The sequence below is a fragment of the Lampris incognitus genome, chromosome 1 (genome assembly GCF_029633865.1).
Source record: "Lampris incognitus isolate fLamInc1 chromosome 1, fLamInc1.hap2, whole genome shotgun sequence".
NCBI lineage: Eukaryota > Metazoa > Chordata > Actinopteri > Lampriformes > Lampridae > Lampris > Lampris incognitus.
The window spans coordinates 98,989,843-99,008,935 of NC_079211.1; the positions used below are offsets into that span (position 1 = coordinate 98,989,843).

The 19,093-nt window shown below is 43.0% G+C and overlaps 1 protein-coding gene across 5 annotated transcripts in view; it reads right to left on the reverse strand.

Annotated features, from left to right (window-relative positions):
• The window catches only part of mapkapk5 (MAPK activated protein kinase 5), a 36,418-nt gene that overhangs the window by 10,172 nt on the left and 7,153 nt on the right, over positions 1 to 19,093 (reverse strand). For all 5 annotated transcript variants that reach the window (XM_056282933.1, XM_056282926.1, XM_056282912.1 and 2 more), the window contains 7 exons: positions 18,585 to 18,660; positions 8,184 to 8,281; positions 7,931 to 8,039; positions 5,960 to 6,049; positions 896 to 991; positions 611 to 691; positions 216 to 403 (listed from right to left, as the gene is read on the reverse strand). In XM_056282933.1, the coding sequence (XP_056138908.1) occupies positions 216 to 403; positions 611 to 691; positions 896 to 991; positions 5,960 to 6,049; positions 7,931 to 8,039; positions 8,184 to 8,281; positions 18,585 to 18,660 (738 nt within the window). The remainder of the gene's footprint in view (positions 1 to 215; positions 404 to 610; positions 692 to 895; positions 992 to 5,959; positions 6,050 to 7,930; positions 8,040 to 8,183; positions 8,282 to 18,584; positions 18,661 to 19,093) is intronic.

Below are 19,093 nucleotides of genomic sequence, written 5' to 3' on the forward strand. Positions count from 1 at the left end.
AATACATCCTGCCATGTTATTCATTTGTCCGATTAGGAAAGACCCTCTCGCATACAATGACCTTGGCCAGCATAACAGCTGTCTTTACACATTTTCATTAGTTTGACCCACAAGTTAAGAAGCTTCTTTTTTGTTTTTGTTTTTCACGGAATATGCCACAGTACATGCAACAACTGTTGGGAGAGGGACAGAGACGGAGATGGAGGGGAACGTACTTGCGTACAATGTCCTTGGCCATCTCAGAGATCTGGCTCCACTCGTCTTCCGGGAAGTCGAAACTGCCCGTCATGATCTTCTTCCTCATGTCCTTGGGGATAGTGCGGCTATGGTGCTTGGAATAGAACGGAGGATAGCCACACAGCATCACATAGATGATCACACCCAGAGACCACAAGTCACAGCTCTGGAGAGAAAAACAGAGAAAGAGATGGAAAAATTGAACAAATCAAGTGTTGGTGTTGCATACATATTTGACACTGATGCTTTGTAGGACACTTGACATGGCTCTAAGAACAAAATCAGGACTGACAAAGACGGCTTGAATTAAGCAAAGAAAACAGAAAAAGAAGGAAAACATCAGAATGATTAGCTCATATGGCATATGTCTCACCTTGTTATATGTATAGGGGGTGGGTGAGGTAGGTATGATTCCAGACTTTTCCTTCTGGTGTCTTCTTTGAGCCTCAAGTACCTGGAGAAAGTTTCAAACACCATAAGGGAAAAGAAGAGAAGTGCATAAACACTGACATCACCATGTCTTGTGAAAAACAAAGGCATCATAGCCAAAGCATTTTCATTTTTATCAGTGCAGTTCATACCCATTTATTCAGCTGCTTAGTAATAAGTGTGTATCTGTGTTAGTGTTGATGCACTCATGTTTGTATTTGTTTTATACCTGAGGTGCTACGTAGTAAGGAGTGAACTGAGGGGTCATCAAGTCTCCCTGGTCAATTTTGGCAAAGCCAAAATCACACAACTTCACAGGGGCATCCTGCAGAAAAAGAGAATCCCAGATTGACAAACAGTGCTAGAAGTGGACCAGTACTCAACAATACTCCATACCGGCAAATCTGGGTTTTGCTCTTAAGAGTAGCAGACGTTTTCTCACATACCACCACTTTTCATTAGCTCCAGGTACACATAGTGTTTATGCACCCGTCAGCTCCTCTCACTAACCCATCTCTCTCACAAGCCACTGTGTTCTGCTGTAGTTCATGATGATTCATTTCACTGAGCCCTTGATAAATCTCAAACCAAAGGACTTGATTTCCCAGGGTGCACCATGCTACACAGTTAGCTATTGCAAACTGGTCTCTTCTCTCACATCTTTTCTCTCTCTCTGAGTGATGTCTTCTCCTTTCTCTTCTCCCGAGTGTGTGAATGGTGTGATGTGAGTCTCCCCTGTGTGCACATGTAGTCTGTCCTCCTCCCAGGATTCCATTGTGACAGTGGGCCCCACCTGGACACTGCTTGCTCATCACATTCTTTATATATCTTATGAATCCATATAATTTTGTTATCCTGTTTCAATGTTATATCCTTCTCTCACTACGATGTGCGACTAATGTCTTTTCTTGTCTCTTCTCCCATGTATGTGAATGGTGTGATGTGAGTCTCCCCTGTGTGCATGTGTAGTCTGTCCTCCTGTCAGGTCTACATGGTCGCGTGGCTCTGGTCCCCGTCTATTCCGGCAGCATCTGAACACCGCTTGGCATCCTCCTCATTAGATTCTTTATACGTATATCTTATAATTCCACTATAGTTCTGTTATCCTCTTTTAATGTTGTATTCTGTAACTTGTGTTTTATTCTGTACACAAAACATCCATTGCCCGTCTGTCTGTCTTGGGAGAGATCTCATCTCTGTTGCTCTCCCTGAGGCTTCTTCTGAGTTTTTCTTCCTGTTTAAGGGTTGTTTTTTTTTTTATGGACTTTTACCTTATCCGATGCGAGGGTCTAAAGAGAGGACGTTGAATTGCTGTAAAGCCCACTGAGGCAAATTTGTAATTTGTGATATTGGGTTATACAAATAAAATTGACTTGACTTAAAGTGACATTGAAAAAAGTGAAATTTAAAATGCAAAAGTTAAAAGGAAATGCTCAAACTGAAAGCTTAAATTGTAAAGATGACATTTAAAATGGCAATGAAATAAGAAAAGGCGAACATCAATTATGGAACTAAAAAGGGGAAATAGAAAAGCTTAAATGAAAAACAAAAAAAAATTTTTTTTTTGCATTTGCATTTGCCCTTTACCATTTCGCATTTTAAAATTTCTCTTTTCCATTTTGGCATTTGGCATTTACCATTTGACATTTTCAATTTCATCTTTTCCATTTGGCTTTTCAGGCTGTATGTAAATGAAGAGTGGCCCAAAGACTGGAGGGAGGGTCTAAAACGGCTCAGACGTAGAGGCATGGTTCAGTAAAGTTGGCAATATATTCACAGATTCAAACTTCCTGGATCAATAACTCATAAGTGAAACGTTGTTAAAACACAAATGAAGCCTCTCTACTACTGTAATAAGGTAGACAACGAGCTACAACCAAGATTTCACCAAAACGAGCCATCCTCCGAGCTGAACAAATAACATTGGTCTCTATGTATATAAAGCTGGCTGTGAGACCAGCACACAGAGACTGTCTAGAAAGTGCAGCACTGAAAAAAGATACTACAAAAATATTCAATAATTTCAGCCTTACACAGTGTAGTGTCCCCTATATCACTTCAGACATCAATGGTCTCCTGTTGGTTATATATCCGTTGGTATTATATCCATCCTTTGGATGCGACGTTAAACCAAGGTCCTGACTCACTGTGGTCACTAAACATCCCATGGCACTTATCGTAAAGAGTAATAATAACAATAACAATAACTTTATTTATATAGCACTTTTCTAAAACAATGTTACACAGTGCTTAACAAAAAATAAAACCAGACAAGGCAAAAATAAGCATAAGACCAAATAAGAGTAAAAATAAAAACAGTATGAATAAGTAAAAACGAATATCAAACATTTGTAAAAGCTTTCTCAACAAGAAAAGTTTTAAGACGAGATTTAGAAGAAGCTAAAGACTTGGTTTGTCTTACTTAATTCAACAGGAAGACAGTTCCATAGTGTAGGGGCTCTAACAGTAAAAGTCCATCACCTTTTGTAACAAACCGAGACCTGGGAATAACTAGCAGAGATCCATCGGTGGAGCTTAATGGTCGAGGGGGCATATACCAGGTCAATAAATCACAAATGTATATAGGAACAAGACAGTTTAAGGCTTTAAAAGTGAGCAATAAAATCTTAAAATCAATACAAAATATAACAGGGAGTCAGTGTAGGGAGGCAAGCACAGGAGTGATATGGTCATGCCTCTTTGTCCTGGAAATGATTCGAGCAGCAGTGTTTTGTACCAATTGCAGACAGTGGAGGGAGCCCTTGCTGAAACCAGAATAATGTGCATTACAACAGCCAAGCCAAGAATAGACAAAAACATCTACAACTTTATGCAGATCAGCAATTGATAAAAATGACCTAATTTTGGAGATTACCTTGAGCTGGAGAAAGCATGACTGAACAACATGTTTGATTTGATTATCAAACCCAAGTTTAGCATCGGTTAGCAAAACCAAGGTTAGCATCACATCTCGTCTTTCAGATGAGACATTAAACCAAGCTCCTGTGACTCACTGAGGTCCTTAAAGATCCCATGGCACTTATCGCAAAGAGTATGGGAGTCCCCTGGTGTCCTGGCAAAAATTCCCAACCTGGATCTCTCCATCTGGCCACCTAATCATCCCCCATGTAATTCGCTCAATGATTCCCCCCTCTCCACCTCAAGCTGATGTGTGGTGAGCATCCTGGTGCAAAATGGCTGCCGTGCATCACCCAGGTGGTGCTACACATTGGTGGGGGTTGAGGCTTTTCCCCTTCACTATGAAGCACTTTGCGTGTCAAGATATAGCACTATATAAACGTAATCCATCATTATTATTATTATACTACAACACTCAGTTTGGAAAAATGTGCTTTTGAATAATTTGCTAATCTGTATAAGAGTGAAGTTATTGAATACTTTCCCCAATAAAAATTCCCCAAAATTATGATATAGCACATTTTTTTCAAACTAAGTGTTGTAGTATAACCAACAGGAGACCATTGATGTGTGAAGTGATTTTGGTGACACTACACTGTGTAGGAGTGAATTTGTTCCAATATTTTTGTAGTATCTCTTTTTGGTGTTGCACTTTTTAGACAGTCTCTGCGGACTGGTCTCACAGCCGGCAATACATACATAGAGTGTTATTTGTCCATCATGGAGGATGGCTCATTTTGTTGAAAACTGGGCTGTAGCTCATTGTCTAACTTACTACAGTAGGAAACAGGCTTCATTTGCGCTTTAACGTTTCACTTATGAGTTACTGATCCGGGAAGTTCGACTCTGTGACTATATTTCCAACCTTACTGAACCATGCCTCTGCACCTCAGCCGTTTTAGACCCTCCCTCAAGTCTCTGGGCCACTCCTCTTCATTTACATACAGCTTGAAAAGCCAAATGGAAAATAAAAATGATGACATTGAAAATGTCAAATGGTAAATGCAATATGCCAAAATGGAACACATAAAATTTAAAATGCCAAATGGTGGGGTGTCTGGGTAGCTTAGCAGCCTATTCCGTTGCCTACCAACACAGGGATTGCCGGTTCGAATCCCTGTGTTATCTCCGGCTTGGTCGGGTGTCCCTACAGACACAACTGGCCGTGTCTGTGGGTGAGAAGCTGGATGTGGGTATGTGTCCTGGTCGCTGCACTAGCGCCTCCTCTGGTCAGTCGGGGCGCCTGTTCACAGGGGGGAGGGGGAACTGGGGGGAATAGCGTGATCCTCCCACATGCTACGTCCCCCTGGTGAAACTCCTCACTGTCAGGTGAAAAGAAGCGGCTGGCGACTCCACATGTATTGGAGGAGGCATGTGGTAGTCTGCAGCCCTCCCTGGATCGGCAGAGGGGGTGGACCAGCAACCAGGACGGCTTGGAAAATAGGGTTAATTGGCCAAGTACAATCGGGGAGAAAAAGGGGGAAACCCCCCCACACACACACAAAAAAAGGGCAAATGCAAAAAAAAAAAACTTTCAATTTAAGCATTTCCATTTCAGCTTTTCATTTTTCCATTTTGAGTTTCATAACTGATGTTTCTCTTTTCTTATTTCAATTGCATTGCCATTTTAAATTTCATCTTTACAATCTAAGCTTTCAGTTTGAGCATTTCCATTTAAGCGTTTGCGTTTTAAATTTCCCTTTTTTCAGTGTCACTTTACATTTTCAAATTGTCATTTTACATTTTAAATTTGCTTTTTCAATTTTCTTTTCCTTTTTACGATTTCATTATGGCCTGATTATTCCTAGTAGTGGAGTAAAATAACAATCTATTTAATTTTCTCTATTTTAATTCCCTGTTTGGACTTTTAATTGTGACAAAATAAATCCTCCATACTCAGCTACTTTGTATACTGTTGATATTACTAAACACAGCGATATAAGTAGAATGAGACTAATGACAGTGTTTTGGCTTCCAAGGAGGCCAAGAGAGCTTTTTGAGTTTTACTAAGTAGAGATTCTTGGAAAGCATTCAAGTCCAGGATTATCTTAAAAAGTGTTACTCAAGCAAAGATGGATTTTGGGTACTAGACCATTACTGCAACCATTTCACACCATCTCCATTAATTCGGGGGAATTATGGTAATAGCAAGGGCAATTTTTAATCTTGTGCTGTCAAAAATTAACCACTAGCTATGTCCTTGAAGGCCATTAAGGTTTCCAACACTGTAAGATATACACTTTTTTCACTTGAATTCAAAATAGTGGTGGATGGTGTTGGCATGGTGTTAATTGCAAGGTATGGCGTGGGTATATAGCAAAGAATAAAAGTACAAAATTTGCAATTCCTCTACAGTGTAGCTTCATTGCCTCACCAGAGAGTTATCCTTGAAAAGCAGGTTCTCTGGCTTCAAGTCTCGATGTGCAATATTCAGGGAGTGACAGTGTTCCAAGGCTTGACTGATCTGAAATCAGACATTGTTTTGAAAGACAAAGAGGGAGAGGGGGAGACAGAGACAGAGAGAGAGACAGAGACAGAGAGAGAGACAGACAGAGAGAGAGAGAGAGAGAGAGAGAGAGAGAGAGAGAGAGAGAGAGAGAGAGAGAGAGAGAGAGAGAGAGAGAGAGAGAGAGAGAGAGAGAGAGAGAGAGAGAGAGAGAGAGAGAGAGAGAGAGAGAGAGAGAGAGAGAGAGAGAGAGAGAGAGAGAGAGAGAGAGAGAGGGAGGAGGGGGGAGCAAGAGAGAGAGATAGAAATCAAAGAAAAAAATCCATTAAACAGTCTTTTCTGTCCAACATCAATTTCAATTAGTGGCAGAAGAGTAGTGTCATGCACAAGGGAATATCATGAGTAGGTGTAGAGAAACCGCGACAATATTGCCACCGCTGCTGCCACTAATATGACTAATAATAATATCAATGGTCTCCTGTTTGTTTGGACTGCATGAATCACTGCTCAACTGATGTACAAGCTGTTTGATCCAAGCAGGGGGCTGCTAATGACATGGACAGGCTGGTAAACAAGCTGTTATAGGACAGAAAAAGCAGGACAGAACCATTGAAGAAAAAATGAGAAAAACATGGACGCAGAAAGAATGATATAAAGACGTGACTTGTAGGAATCTATAAAATCAGAAGCCTAGAGATAAGATCGCTAGATAGACAAAGGGGTTAACTTCTAGGCAAGGCAGGCTTATTTGTTTCGGACATTTCATACAAAAAGGCAATTCAAAGTGCTTTACATTGGGCATAAAAGGCATTAAATAAGACATACAGAATAAAAGATATTTTAGAAATATATTAAAAGATAAAAGAGATCAAAAGAATAGCATAAAAATGAGTCCAAGTGCAAGGACCAAAACAAAAAGTGAGTAAGGGTCAAGCTGCATTTTTCTGTAGGCTGAAAATTCAGTCAAAGGCAGTAGAGAACAAAAAAGTTTTTAGCCCAACTTTAAAAGAGGTCACAGATAGGGCAAGTCTTAGATTTTTTGGAGGTTTGCTCCAGCTATGTGTGGCATAATAACTAAATGCTGTTTCACCACGTTTTGTTTTAACTCTGGGAATAGTTAGCAGACCGTCCCCCCGAGGAGCTGAGAGATCAAGAAGGTTCATATGGTAAAAGTGAGTCAGAGATGTATTTTGGTCCTAAACCATTGAGAGATTTGTAAATGAGCAGCAGTATTTTAAAGTCTCTTCTATGACACACTCAAAACCAGTGCAGAGGCCTGAGAACTGGTTTTACGCGCTCAGCTTTCAAGACCCAAGCAGCAGCAATCTGAAAGAGATGAAGTTGTTGAGAGTTTTTTCCGGAGAGACCCGAGAAAAGACCATTACAGTAGTCTACCTTACTGGTGAAAAATACATGAATAAGTTTTCTCTTAGTCTGGTTTGGATATCATGCATCTTATTGTTGCTATATATCTTTAAGACGATGGGCTGATTTTGTTATTGGCTTGATGTGGGTGTTAAAATTTAGATCTGAGTCCATAAGTACGCCAACATTCCTAGCTTTTTTTTTTTTTTAATTCATAAAAGAAAAAGAGTCAAGATGAGCGCTGACTTTCAGCTGTTCCTCTGGCACTATGAACAATTAGCTCAGTTTTTTTTTATTTTTTATATTTAACTGAAGGAAATTCATACACATCCAATCACTGATTTGACACAGCGGATCTATGGGACCACAATCACTCGGTGAGAGCTAGGTATATAAATTTGAGTGATTTTATTGTCTTGCATAATTTGGCCTAATGGGAACATGTTACGTGTGTGTGTGTGTGTGTGTGTGTGTGTGTGTGTGTGTGTGTGTGTGTGTGTGTGTGTGTGTGTGTGTGTGTGTGTGTGTGTGTACCTGCTTGGTGACCTGGCTGGCCATCTTTTCGGTGAAATGTCTGTGCTGACTGATTCTGTGGAACAGCTCCCCCCCCTCCATCATCTCCATGACAATCAGCAGCCTCGCTCTGAAGGGTTTAGGGACAGAAAGAAAACCCAAAGGAATTGGAATACGTCCAAATTCACATGCACACTCACGAGCACACACACACACACACACACACACACACACACACACACACACACACACACACACACACACAGATCTTCACCTTGGACTGGACTCATGGGGGAACTGGACACTATTGGCGTATACTTCCAAGATTTGAACTATGTTTGGATGGGTGGCGCACATCATATGGAGACGAACCTGCGTGGTTGAGATAGTAAGAGTGCATTGTTAATAAATTAGAAAAAAAAAAAAACCTTACTGTTTCCGTCTCTCTTAGTAACCACAGCCTATGACAAACACAGAGTAAAATGCAAGTGCCAAGACATTTGACTAGAGGTGTTATAGTTGGCTGACTTTAAACAAATAACTTTTTGAAAATCCAATGATACCAAAAGAACCATCAAAATAAAGATTAGGGGGAAACAGGAAAGGAAAAAAAAAGGAAAATTTCCGCCAAGCACCTCATTCTACTGAAAAATGTAAGGGATAATCTACATAGTTCCTCAGAGGCAGAAAGTTGTCCTTCTGAAATTATTGAAAATTACCCACTTGTATGTAAATGGAAGTTGGAGATTCAGTGCCTTGCTAAGGGGAACATCAATAATAAGCAGGGGTGCACGTAGCTTTTTTGGTCTGGTTCTCAAGGGAGCACCTGGACATGTTGCTTGGTACTCAGTCTTTATGTGGCACGGTTATCCTACAAGCTGTCGTCATTACTACCCTCTTGACTGCTCTCCTCACTGTCTCCCTCTCTTTCAAACATAGCAGATGAAGATGTAGGCCTACTTCTTTCTCCCTGGTTGAGTCTGTGATTAGCTGTTTGCATCCATAAGTCAACAGCTGGCTTCCGGTAAAAGTCTCTGTTTTCATCTTAGACAAGTGGATGTGCATCAGGGATGAGAGGCGAGAGTCTGACAAGCAAGATCTGTACTTGCTTTTTATTATATTGAGATGTGCAAATCCCCTCTCACATGCAGCACTGCTCAAGGGCAGTGTAAGCGACAACAAAAGGACTTTATGAATGTTGGAGTAACTATTTGGATTACTTATCTTCACTGTGTTGACCAAGTCATACACAGAGGAGGCTGCCAAATGTTTTCCTGCTTGCTTTAAACGCATCCATTCTCTTATAGTGTAGTCTCTGTCAACAGACAAGCTGGCCTCATATTTCTGGAGGATGTTAGTAAGTGTTGTGTTGCCAAAACTGTGGAGGTCTTGCATTTCTTGAGGCCAAGTTTAAAGATCAAATATTAAAAATTGATCACATGAATTAAGGGATTCATATCTGCTTTCAAACTTGTGAATTAGACCTCTCAATACATCAGCCTTGTCCCTGTCAGCATCAGCATTTGAAAGTCGCTTTCCTGTAATTTCCTTCACTGTCAAGCAATAGTGTCAGCTGTCCAGCAGCTACCATGAGCTCATGTTTGCATTCACCAATAGTCAATTTATCTTGCTGGAACCTGAGGGAGGTGAACTGTAAAATGTTTCCAGCGTCAAGCATGTTGGCTAGGAAACACTGAAAACGTTCTGTGCAGATATGTTTTAGGTCACTGTCATCACTTGTAGCCACTTGAATTTGAATGGCAGGTAATAGCCTCCATATTTTCAACAGAGTCTCTTGCCCCTCTTGCTGTGTTCTTCATGGAGAGAACATAGCTAGGCAGCATCAGATAGTGGTCTGTAGGATGACTTTGGAGACCAAGAAGAAGAAGAAGAGAGGGAAGGCAGAGCCAAGGATCAAACGGTGGAAGTTGAAGAAGGAAGACTGTTGTGTGGAGTTCAGGGAGGAGCTAAAACAGGCACTGGGTGGTAGTGAAGAGTTGCCAGATGGCTGGGCAAGCACTGCAGAAATAGTGAGGGAGACAGTAGGAAGGTAATTGGTGTGCAATTTGGACAGAAGAAGGAAGACAAGGAGATTTGGTGGTGGAATGAGGAAGTACTGCAAAGTATACAGAGGAAGAGGTTGGCAAAGAAGAAGTGGGATAGTCAGAGAGATGAAGAAAGTAGACAGGAGTACAAGGAGATGCAGCACAAAGTGAAGAGAGAGGTGGCAAAGGCAAAGGCATATGGTGAGTTTTATGAGAGGTCAGACACTAAGGAAGGAGAAAAGGACTTGTAACGATTGGCTAGACAGAAGGACTGAGCTGGGAAAGGTGTGCAGCAGGTAAGGGCGATCAAGGATAGAGATTGAAATGTGCTGACAAGTGAGGAGTGTGTTGAGAAGGTGGGAAGAGTATTTTGAGGGGCTAACGAATGAAGAAAATGAAAGCGACAGAAGGTTGGATGATGTGGGGATAGTGAATAAGGAAGAGTGGTGGATTAGCAAGGAGGAAGTGAGGGCAGCTATGAAGAGGATGAAGAATGGAAAGGCAGTTGATCTAGATGACATACCTGTGGAGGCATGGAGACGTTTAGGACAGATGGCAGTGGAGTTTTTTAACTAGATTGTTTAACACAATCTTGGAAAGTGAGAGGATGCCTGAGGAGTGAAGAAGAAGTATACTGGTACCGATTTTCAAGAATAAAGGTGATGTGCAGAACTGTAGTAATTACAGAGGTATAAAGTTGATTAGCATGAAGATATGGGAAAGAGTAATAGAAGCTAGGTTAAGAGAGGTGACGACTAGCGAGCAGCAGTATGGTTTCATGCCACAAAAGAGCACTACAGATGCAATGTTTGCTTTGAGAATGTTGACTGGGAAGTAAAGAGATGGCCAGAAGGAGTTACATTGTGTCTTTGTGGATTTAGAGAAAGCATATGACAGACAGGGTGCTGAGAGAGGAGATGTGGTATTGTATGAGGGAGTCGGGAGTTGAAGAGAAGTATGTAGGAGTGTTGCAGGATATGTATGAGGGAAGTGTGACAACGGTGAGGTGTGCGGTTGGAATGACAGATGGATTCAAGGTGGAGGTGGGATTACATCAAGGATCGGCTCTGAGCCCTTTCTTGTTTGCAATGGTGATGGACAGGTTGACGGACGAAATCAGGCATGAGTCTCCGTGGACTATGATGTTTGCGGATGACATTTTGATCTGTAGCAAGAGTAGAGTGCAGGTTGAGGAGAGCCTGGAGAGGTGGAGGTATGCACTAGAGAGAAGAGGAATGAAAGCCAGTAGGAGACAGATGGAATACATATGCGTGAATGAGAGGGAGGACAGTGGAATGGTGAGGTTGCAAGGAGTAGTGGTGACGAAGGTGTATGAGTTTAAATCTTGGGGTCAACTGTCCAAAGTAACGGGGAGTGCAGAAGAGAGGTGAAGAAGAGAGTGCAGGCAGGGTGGAGTCGGTGGAGAAGAGTGTCAGGAGTGATTTGCAACAGAATGGTACCAGCAAGAGTTAAAGGGAAGGTTTACAAGATGGCTGTGAGACGATGTTATATGGTTTGGTGACAGTGGTACTGACAAAAAGACAGGAGGCTGAGCTGGAGATGGCAGAGTTGAAGATGCTAAGCTTTTCGGTGGGAGTGATGAAGAAGGACAGGATTAAGAACGAGTATATTAGAGGGACAGCTCAGGTTGGATGGTTTGGAGACAAAGCAAGAGAGGCAAGATTGAGATGGTTTGGACATGTGCGGAGGAGAGATGCTGGGTATATTGGAAGAAGAATGCTGAAGGTGGAGCTGCCAGGGAAGAGGAAAAGAGGAAGTCGAAAGAGGAGGTTTATGAATGTGGTGAGAGAGGACATGCAAGTGGCTGGTGTGACAGAGGATGATGCAGAGGACAGGATGAGATGGAAATGGATGATCCGTTGTGGCAACCTGTAACAGGAGCAGCCGAAAGTAGTAGTAGTAGTAGTAGTAGTAATCTCTTGCTTCCATGCAGACCATCTGATGTTGTGAAACTTTCCTAGTTTCACAAAAGCAATGTCATTCTCATCACATATCTAGTTGTTCTGTTCTTTTTGCACCCCTTCTCTGTAAATCAAAGCTCAACAACTTGACAACGGCGTGATTAAATATCTCACAGTATGGTACCCTGCGATCAGCTGACTTTGTTTAGTCGTCGAGGGTGTGGGCAGTACACAGAATATGCACAAGGGAATCCCCAATCGCCACCATCTGACACAATTTGAGAACAACCCCATTTTAAACTCCAATGTTGCCTGCTGCGTCATCTGTACACACCGAGACTAACTTCGTCTTCCACTGATTCCCTAAACCACAAGTATGGAAGAGCTGCTCCAGTCCGTTCACTATGTCCTGTAATTAATCCAAGGAAATCTGAGGTAAACTCTCCGTAGTTGGATACAGACACAATGTACACAATTTCCTACTCCGCTTGTGTTATGTCTTCTGATCGATCAAAGAGCACGCCCCAAAATTGAGCTGCCTTCAATTTCTATTCAATTCTAAACAGATTGTCTGTGCGATGCTCTGCATGATGCAAGTCCCCCTTCTCGTGAATGATATGCATTCCCAACATTAACTCCAAGCCTCTTCAAAAGCATAATATCCTCCTCATATGAACGCATCAGGCATACATATTTCGCTTTGTGAAAGGCCAACAGAACTATATTACACAGTGCTTGATGCTGTTCTTCATTCAGTTTGTCCTGCCATGTGACAGGACACGGAAGCGGGGCAGGCTAAGCTAACTGCTATCCCATGCAGACTGGCAGCTCCAATAACACCGAGGGCGGTCTGACGGCGGCCTCGCCTGGCGTTGACGGTGGTGTTTTTGGTGTCGTCGTGTGGATTGCGGGGAGGTGTGTCGAGGGTGTTTGGCTGAGAGAGTTGGTGTTGGATCAGCTGAGAGAGCCTGGTCTGCTGCGTCCGGTCGGCCCAAGGACCATGGACCCTTCCTGGAGCTGTGCCCAAAGAGGGAACATTGAAGGCAGTCTGACAGGATGCGGAAGCGAGGCAAGCTAAGCTAACTGCTACCCCATGCAGACCGTCAGTTCCAACAGTCATCCTGGCTGGCATTCATTCCCTTGGACAGTGTTTTTTGTTTTGTTTTTTAGTTTGGATATACTATGTGTTAGTTTGGATATGTGTGTTCTTGTAGTTCTTGGCTATGTGTTTTTTTGTCTTTGTGTTGAACTACTGTGGGCTCCGGGAAATGACAAATTAAGTGTTCCTGATTCCTGACTCCTGAAGAGGGCGAGTGGATTTCTGATCCTGGCTGCACCTGTTATCAATAGTTTGCACTATATTCATGTGCTCTTTACTCTTCTCATGCTTTTCAAAAGCTGGATGACTGAAAATTTTTGTCCCTATAAAAAAGGTGCTACTTTTATCCATGAGATCGGGATTTTCCCGGCATATTTTGCACCACATCTCTGCGGTTGTCATCTGTTTGGAGCCAGGTTACTTCCTGCAGCCACCTTTCCACAAATACAAATTTTTTATGTACAGGTTCAGTCTGGCATTTCTTTGGAGGTGGTGCAACACCAAAGTAATTACTTAATGTAGCTTGCTTCTTGGAAATTTTGATGAATGGACGAAGATCCTAAAATCGGAGAAAAAAATGTAACGTTAAACTAGTTGTTATGTAAGCTAACTATTTGCTGGAGCTCAAGGTTTAACAGTTAACCTTGCTAACTTGGAAAAATAACGCATCCACTTAATCAAGAACGAAGGTTAAAAGTTGCACGATTAACAACTGATTATTAAAACTGGCACATTTGTCATAATGACATTCTTACCAGTGATATATGGAGAAAATCGTGTTGTTTCAGTAAGTAATTGTGTCCCAAAAAATGTCGGTACGCTAAAGCGCCTCTTTTTGCATTATCTGCTGCACATCATTTATTTTAACCACACATTTGCACCTGCGCACCAGTTATGTACACCTCTGATAATAAGTTATTGTAGAAGGGAACAGTGACATGGCTGCTGCCACTGGTACCCCAATACAATCACCAATACCGCTATTACTACTACTACTACTACTACTTCCGGCTGCTCCCGATAAGGGTTGCCACAGCAGTTCATCAGTTTCCATCTCTTCCTGTCCTCTGCCTCTTCCTCGGTCATGCCAGTCACCTGCATGTCCTCCCTCACCACATCCATAAACCTCCTCTTTCGACTTCCTCTTTTCCTCTTCCCTGGCAGCATCCTTCTCCCAAAATACAACAACAACAACTTATTTTTGTATAGTGCCTTTCAAGGAACCCAAGGACGCGTTGCACTAGATAAGAAAGAAGAAAAAAAAAAGATTAAAAAGGGCGTCCGGGTGGTGTGGCGGTCTATTCCGTTGCCTACCAACACGGGGATCGCCAGCTCGAATCCCCGTATTACCTTCGGCTTGGTCGGGCGTCCCTACAGAAACAATTGGCCATGTCTGCGGGTGGGAAGCCGGATGTGGGTAAGAGTGGGGTAACTGGCCAAGTACAATTGGGGAGAAAAATTAAGAAAAATCCAAAAAAAAAAAAAAAAAAAACAAAGATCAAAAGACTACAGACAATAGGCCTTAGTAAAAAGGTAGGTTTTCAGTAGTCTTTTAAACAGCATTGCGGATCTCTCCTGGAATAGAGTTCCAAAAGGTGAAGGCTGCCACACTAAAGGCTCTATCCCCAAAAGTCTGCAGGCCGATGTGGGAGATGGAAAGCAGGCCCGTGTCTGTGGACCACAGATTCCGGGACAGAATATAGGGTTTGAGGAGGTCTGATAGGTACTAAGAGGTATGGGCATGGAGGGATTTACAGGTGAGGAGTAGGATTTTATAAGAAATGCGGGATTTGACTGGGAGCCAGTGAAGGTGGACAAGGGTGGGAGTGAAGTGTTGCCAGGGCTTGGTGTGGGTGAGTACCCCGGCAGCTGAATTCTGTACATACTGAAGAAGCCTGTCTAAGGATTTGCTATGTACCTCACACAGGACTCGATTGCAACAATCCAGACGGGAGGTGATGAAGGCATGGCTGAGGGTCTCTGCCATGGAGTCTGAGAGTAATGGCGGGAGTCTGGAGATGTTTTTGAGGTGAAAGAAAGCAGATTTGGTGACAGATTTGATGTGTGATTGGAATGAGACGGTGGAGTCCATAATAACACCAATATTGGGGTTTCTGGGGATGGGCAGATGGAGCAGCCATCCATGTTGAGGAGAAGATCTCCAGCCTTCTGGATCAGCACCTTGGAAGCCACAACCATGAGCTCAGTCTTATCGGTATTTAGCTTGAGTAGATTTGATGACATCCAGATTTTTATTTGGTGGAGGCAGTTAACAAGGGAATGTGGGGGGAGCTGAGAGGATGGTCTAGTGCTGAGATAAAGCTACATGTCATCAGCGTAGCAATGGAAACTCAAACCGTGGTGGCGGATGATCTGACCAAGGGGGAGCATGTAGATGGTAAAGAGGAGGGGTCCAAGCACGGATCTTTGTGGCACACCTTGGTTGACTGGGGCTAGGGTGGAACTGGAGTCTCTGATGGTGACAAACTGTTTCCTGTTGGTGAGATATGACTGGAACCAGGAGAGCGCTATACCAGTGAGGCCTAAGTATTCAGATACGCAGTTGAGAAGAATGGTGTGAGAAACAGTGTCGAAGGCTGCAGAGAGGTCCAGGATGATGAGAATACTGATGTGGCTGGAATCAGCAGCAATGAGGAGGTCATTGGTGATTTTGATAAGGGCAGTCTCTGTGCTGTGGTGTGCTCTGAAGCCAGACTGGAGGGGTTCATAGAACTCATGGTTGGACATGCACTGATGGAGTTCGGCAGCAACTACTCTTTACAGGATTTTACTGAGAAATAGAAGGTTGGAGATCGACCGGTAGTTAGTGAGGGCATCTGGGTCCAGGCCTGGCTTTTTGAGGATGGGGGTGACTGCAGCCATTTTGAAGCTGGAGGGTACCATTCATATTCCAAAGAGGAGTTGATAATGTCCACAATTATGGGGCACAGGGTAGGTAAACATGCCTTGACCAGGACGGTGGGCATGGGGTCCAGGGAAGAGGTGGAAGCCTTGGCCATGGTGACCAACTTGAGGAGCATCCACAGGGGAGAAAGAGGAGAGGCAGCACTTAGTAGGCACACAGCGGGGGGAGCAACATCCTGCAACTGAGGTGCGTGCGGGGGAGGTGGCAGGTACCACAAGCTGCTGGTGGATAGACTCCACTTTAGCCTGGAAGAAATCCAGCAACTTGGTGCAGAGATCAGGAGCACCTGAAGAGTGGGGGGCATCAAAGGGGCGAAGTAGTCAGTTGATGGTGGAGAACAGCATTCTGGGGTGATTTTGCTGGTTGCCAATGATAGTAGAGTAATAATGCATTTTGGCCTGGCAGAGAGCTTCTTTATAGGTCTTCACATGATCTATAAAGGCCTCAAGGTGGACAGTGAGGCCAGACCCTTTATAGAGCCTCTCCAGTCGATGACCAGTGGCCTTTGTGATGTGGAGTTCAGTGGTGAACCAGGGGGCAAGATGGGAGAAGGAAACAGACTGGGTTTGGAGGGGGGGGGGTAGAGAGTCAAGGCTGATGGATAAGGCTGAGTTGCAGTGGGCTACCAGGCCATCCATCGTAGTGTCAGGGGGATCTAAGGTTAGACTGGACACTATCATGTTGGTCAGGGCTGGTGCACTCACTGTCTTGATGTTCCTGAATGTGATGGTATGTTTTGTGTGCTGCCTGGGCAGGGGGACAGGAACAGACAAGTGGATGGCATGATGGTTGGATACCGCAAGGTCCACACACTTCAGATGGAGGGGAGTTGATATACCCAGATGATATACCTAGATATACCCATGGATGATATCCCTAAGATCTCTCCTCTGCACGTCCAAACCATCTCAATCTTGCCTCTCTTGCTTTGTCTCCAAACCATCCAACCTGAGCTGTCCCTCTAATATACTCGATCCTAATCCTATCCTTCTTTGTCCCTCCGAACAAAAGCCAATACCACTATTGGTACTACTATTACTTTCGGCTGCTTCCGTTGGAGGTTGCCACAGCAGATCATCCGTTTCCATCTCTTCCTGTCAAGTCAATTCTGCCTCTTCCTCTGTCACGCCAGCCACTTGCATGTCCTCCCTCACCACATCCATAAACCCCATAAACCTCCTCTTGCCTGATAGCTCCATCTTCAGCATCCTTCTCCCAATATACCCAGCATCTCTCCTCTGCACATGTCAAACCATCCCAATCTTGCCTCTCTTGCTTTGTCTCCAAACCGTCCAACCTGAGCTGTCCCTCTAATATACTCGTTTCTAATCCTGTCCTTCTTTGTCCCTCCCAATGAAAACCAATACCACTTTTACTAATAATATGAATTACAGTTTTAGAATTGACAAGTTATAGAGAAAGTCCTTCCAAATATCAAAGAAGGTTGAATCAGTTCATCTGGATACAACGTTTATTGACAAATGTTTCATCACTCAACTAAGTGACCTCTTCAGTCTAAACTGACTGCAGGTATCCCGACCCTTATAAACAATACAGTTGCATAATGATCGAAACCAATGACCAGTTTCATAAGCAAATATGGGTGTGACCATTAACTAGAGTTTCAATGGCCATGTGTACTATTCATAGAGGATTTGGGAATGTTTATTTATAAGGGGTGGAGATACCTGCAGTCAGTTTAGACTGAAGATGTCACTTAGTTGAGTGGTGAAACGTGTCTGTCAATAAACATTACATCCAGATCAACTGATTCAACCTTCTTTGATTTTCTTACCTGGATTATTGAGCATGCATCAAGACATTCTTCCAAATATCTATTCCTTAACTACTTCTGTACACTGACACATTAAACAGGAGGTAAACAACGGAGGGCAGAGGGACCAGGATACTGATAACCCAGGGGCCTATAACACAAAGCAGGAGATAACTGCACTGAGTAAAACCTGGAACAGTTCTAATTACTTCAGTCCATGTTCCAAATTTGGAGGACACCAGGTTTTACTCAGCAAAGTTATCCAGTTATCTTCAGTAATCCTGCTTTGTGGTACAGGCCCCTGAGGCTAATTAGACTTACGTAGATCACAATTTTATTAGTTACTCAAATAAAATTCTTGCAGCGAGCATCTAGCCTAGACTGCTGATGAGCAAATCACTGACAGAAACACACCAAGTATTGCTGTGCAATAGTGATATGTGTGTGTGTGTGTGTATCCTTTATTTCAAAAGCAGCTTCCTCAGTTTAGCAGGAAGAGCTTTGGCTAAGAAGGTCTGCGTTGCTTTTTTGACTGCATGTCTCACTGCTCAACTCTTGTATGAGTTTGTACAAGCCGCTTGATCGGGCTGGGGGGGCTGCTAATGACATGGGTGGGTAACAGTAGGCCTGTAGACCTACTGTTACCCACAGGGGCATGCAGCAAGACAGCATTGCAGATAAAGAAACATAGACAGGCATATAAAGACAGAGATAGGGGATGACAACAGAAGACAAATGTGAATGGATAATAGAATGACACACAGGCCAAAGCTCTAATTTACCAAAACAAGAGACCGACAGGAAATAGACAGAGGAATGTAGATATGGTCGTGGCAGATAGGCAGCCAATGATGACAACAAACAGCCCATACCACATGCATTAATCACAACAAGAACAGGATGTCTAACCTCATTTCTGGCCTTGGGGCGATCAATAAGGATCTTTAGCGCTAGGCGTTCCTGAGACGACTTCTTCACACATACTCTGTGGAGATGAGAGAAAACCAGGTACAAATACATGATAAACATGATAAACTTTTCAGTCTCACAGCAATTTTCAGAAATTTCTTCGGCTGGTTTTCTCCAAGCACTATGTCATACATACACCACCTCCTGTAACACTGATTATTTTGGTAATTTAGGACTGGTGTAAACATTTGAATTTAAGTTTACATACAAAAAAGGTAGGAAAAAACAGCTCAGTATTACAACTCCTCTACCCTGCTTGTTGAAACTGCTTCAGACAATGTTGCATAATCATATTCCCACTTATTTAGTCTGGGTTATTACACTGATGCAAGATTTAAAAAAAAAGCCAAACATTTTCAACATAAATGAAACGAAGTCAGGAAACTGTGCCTTCATCGTAATTGTGAATGACCTAGACCTAGTGACTACTAATGGATAGCAATGTTTGT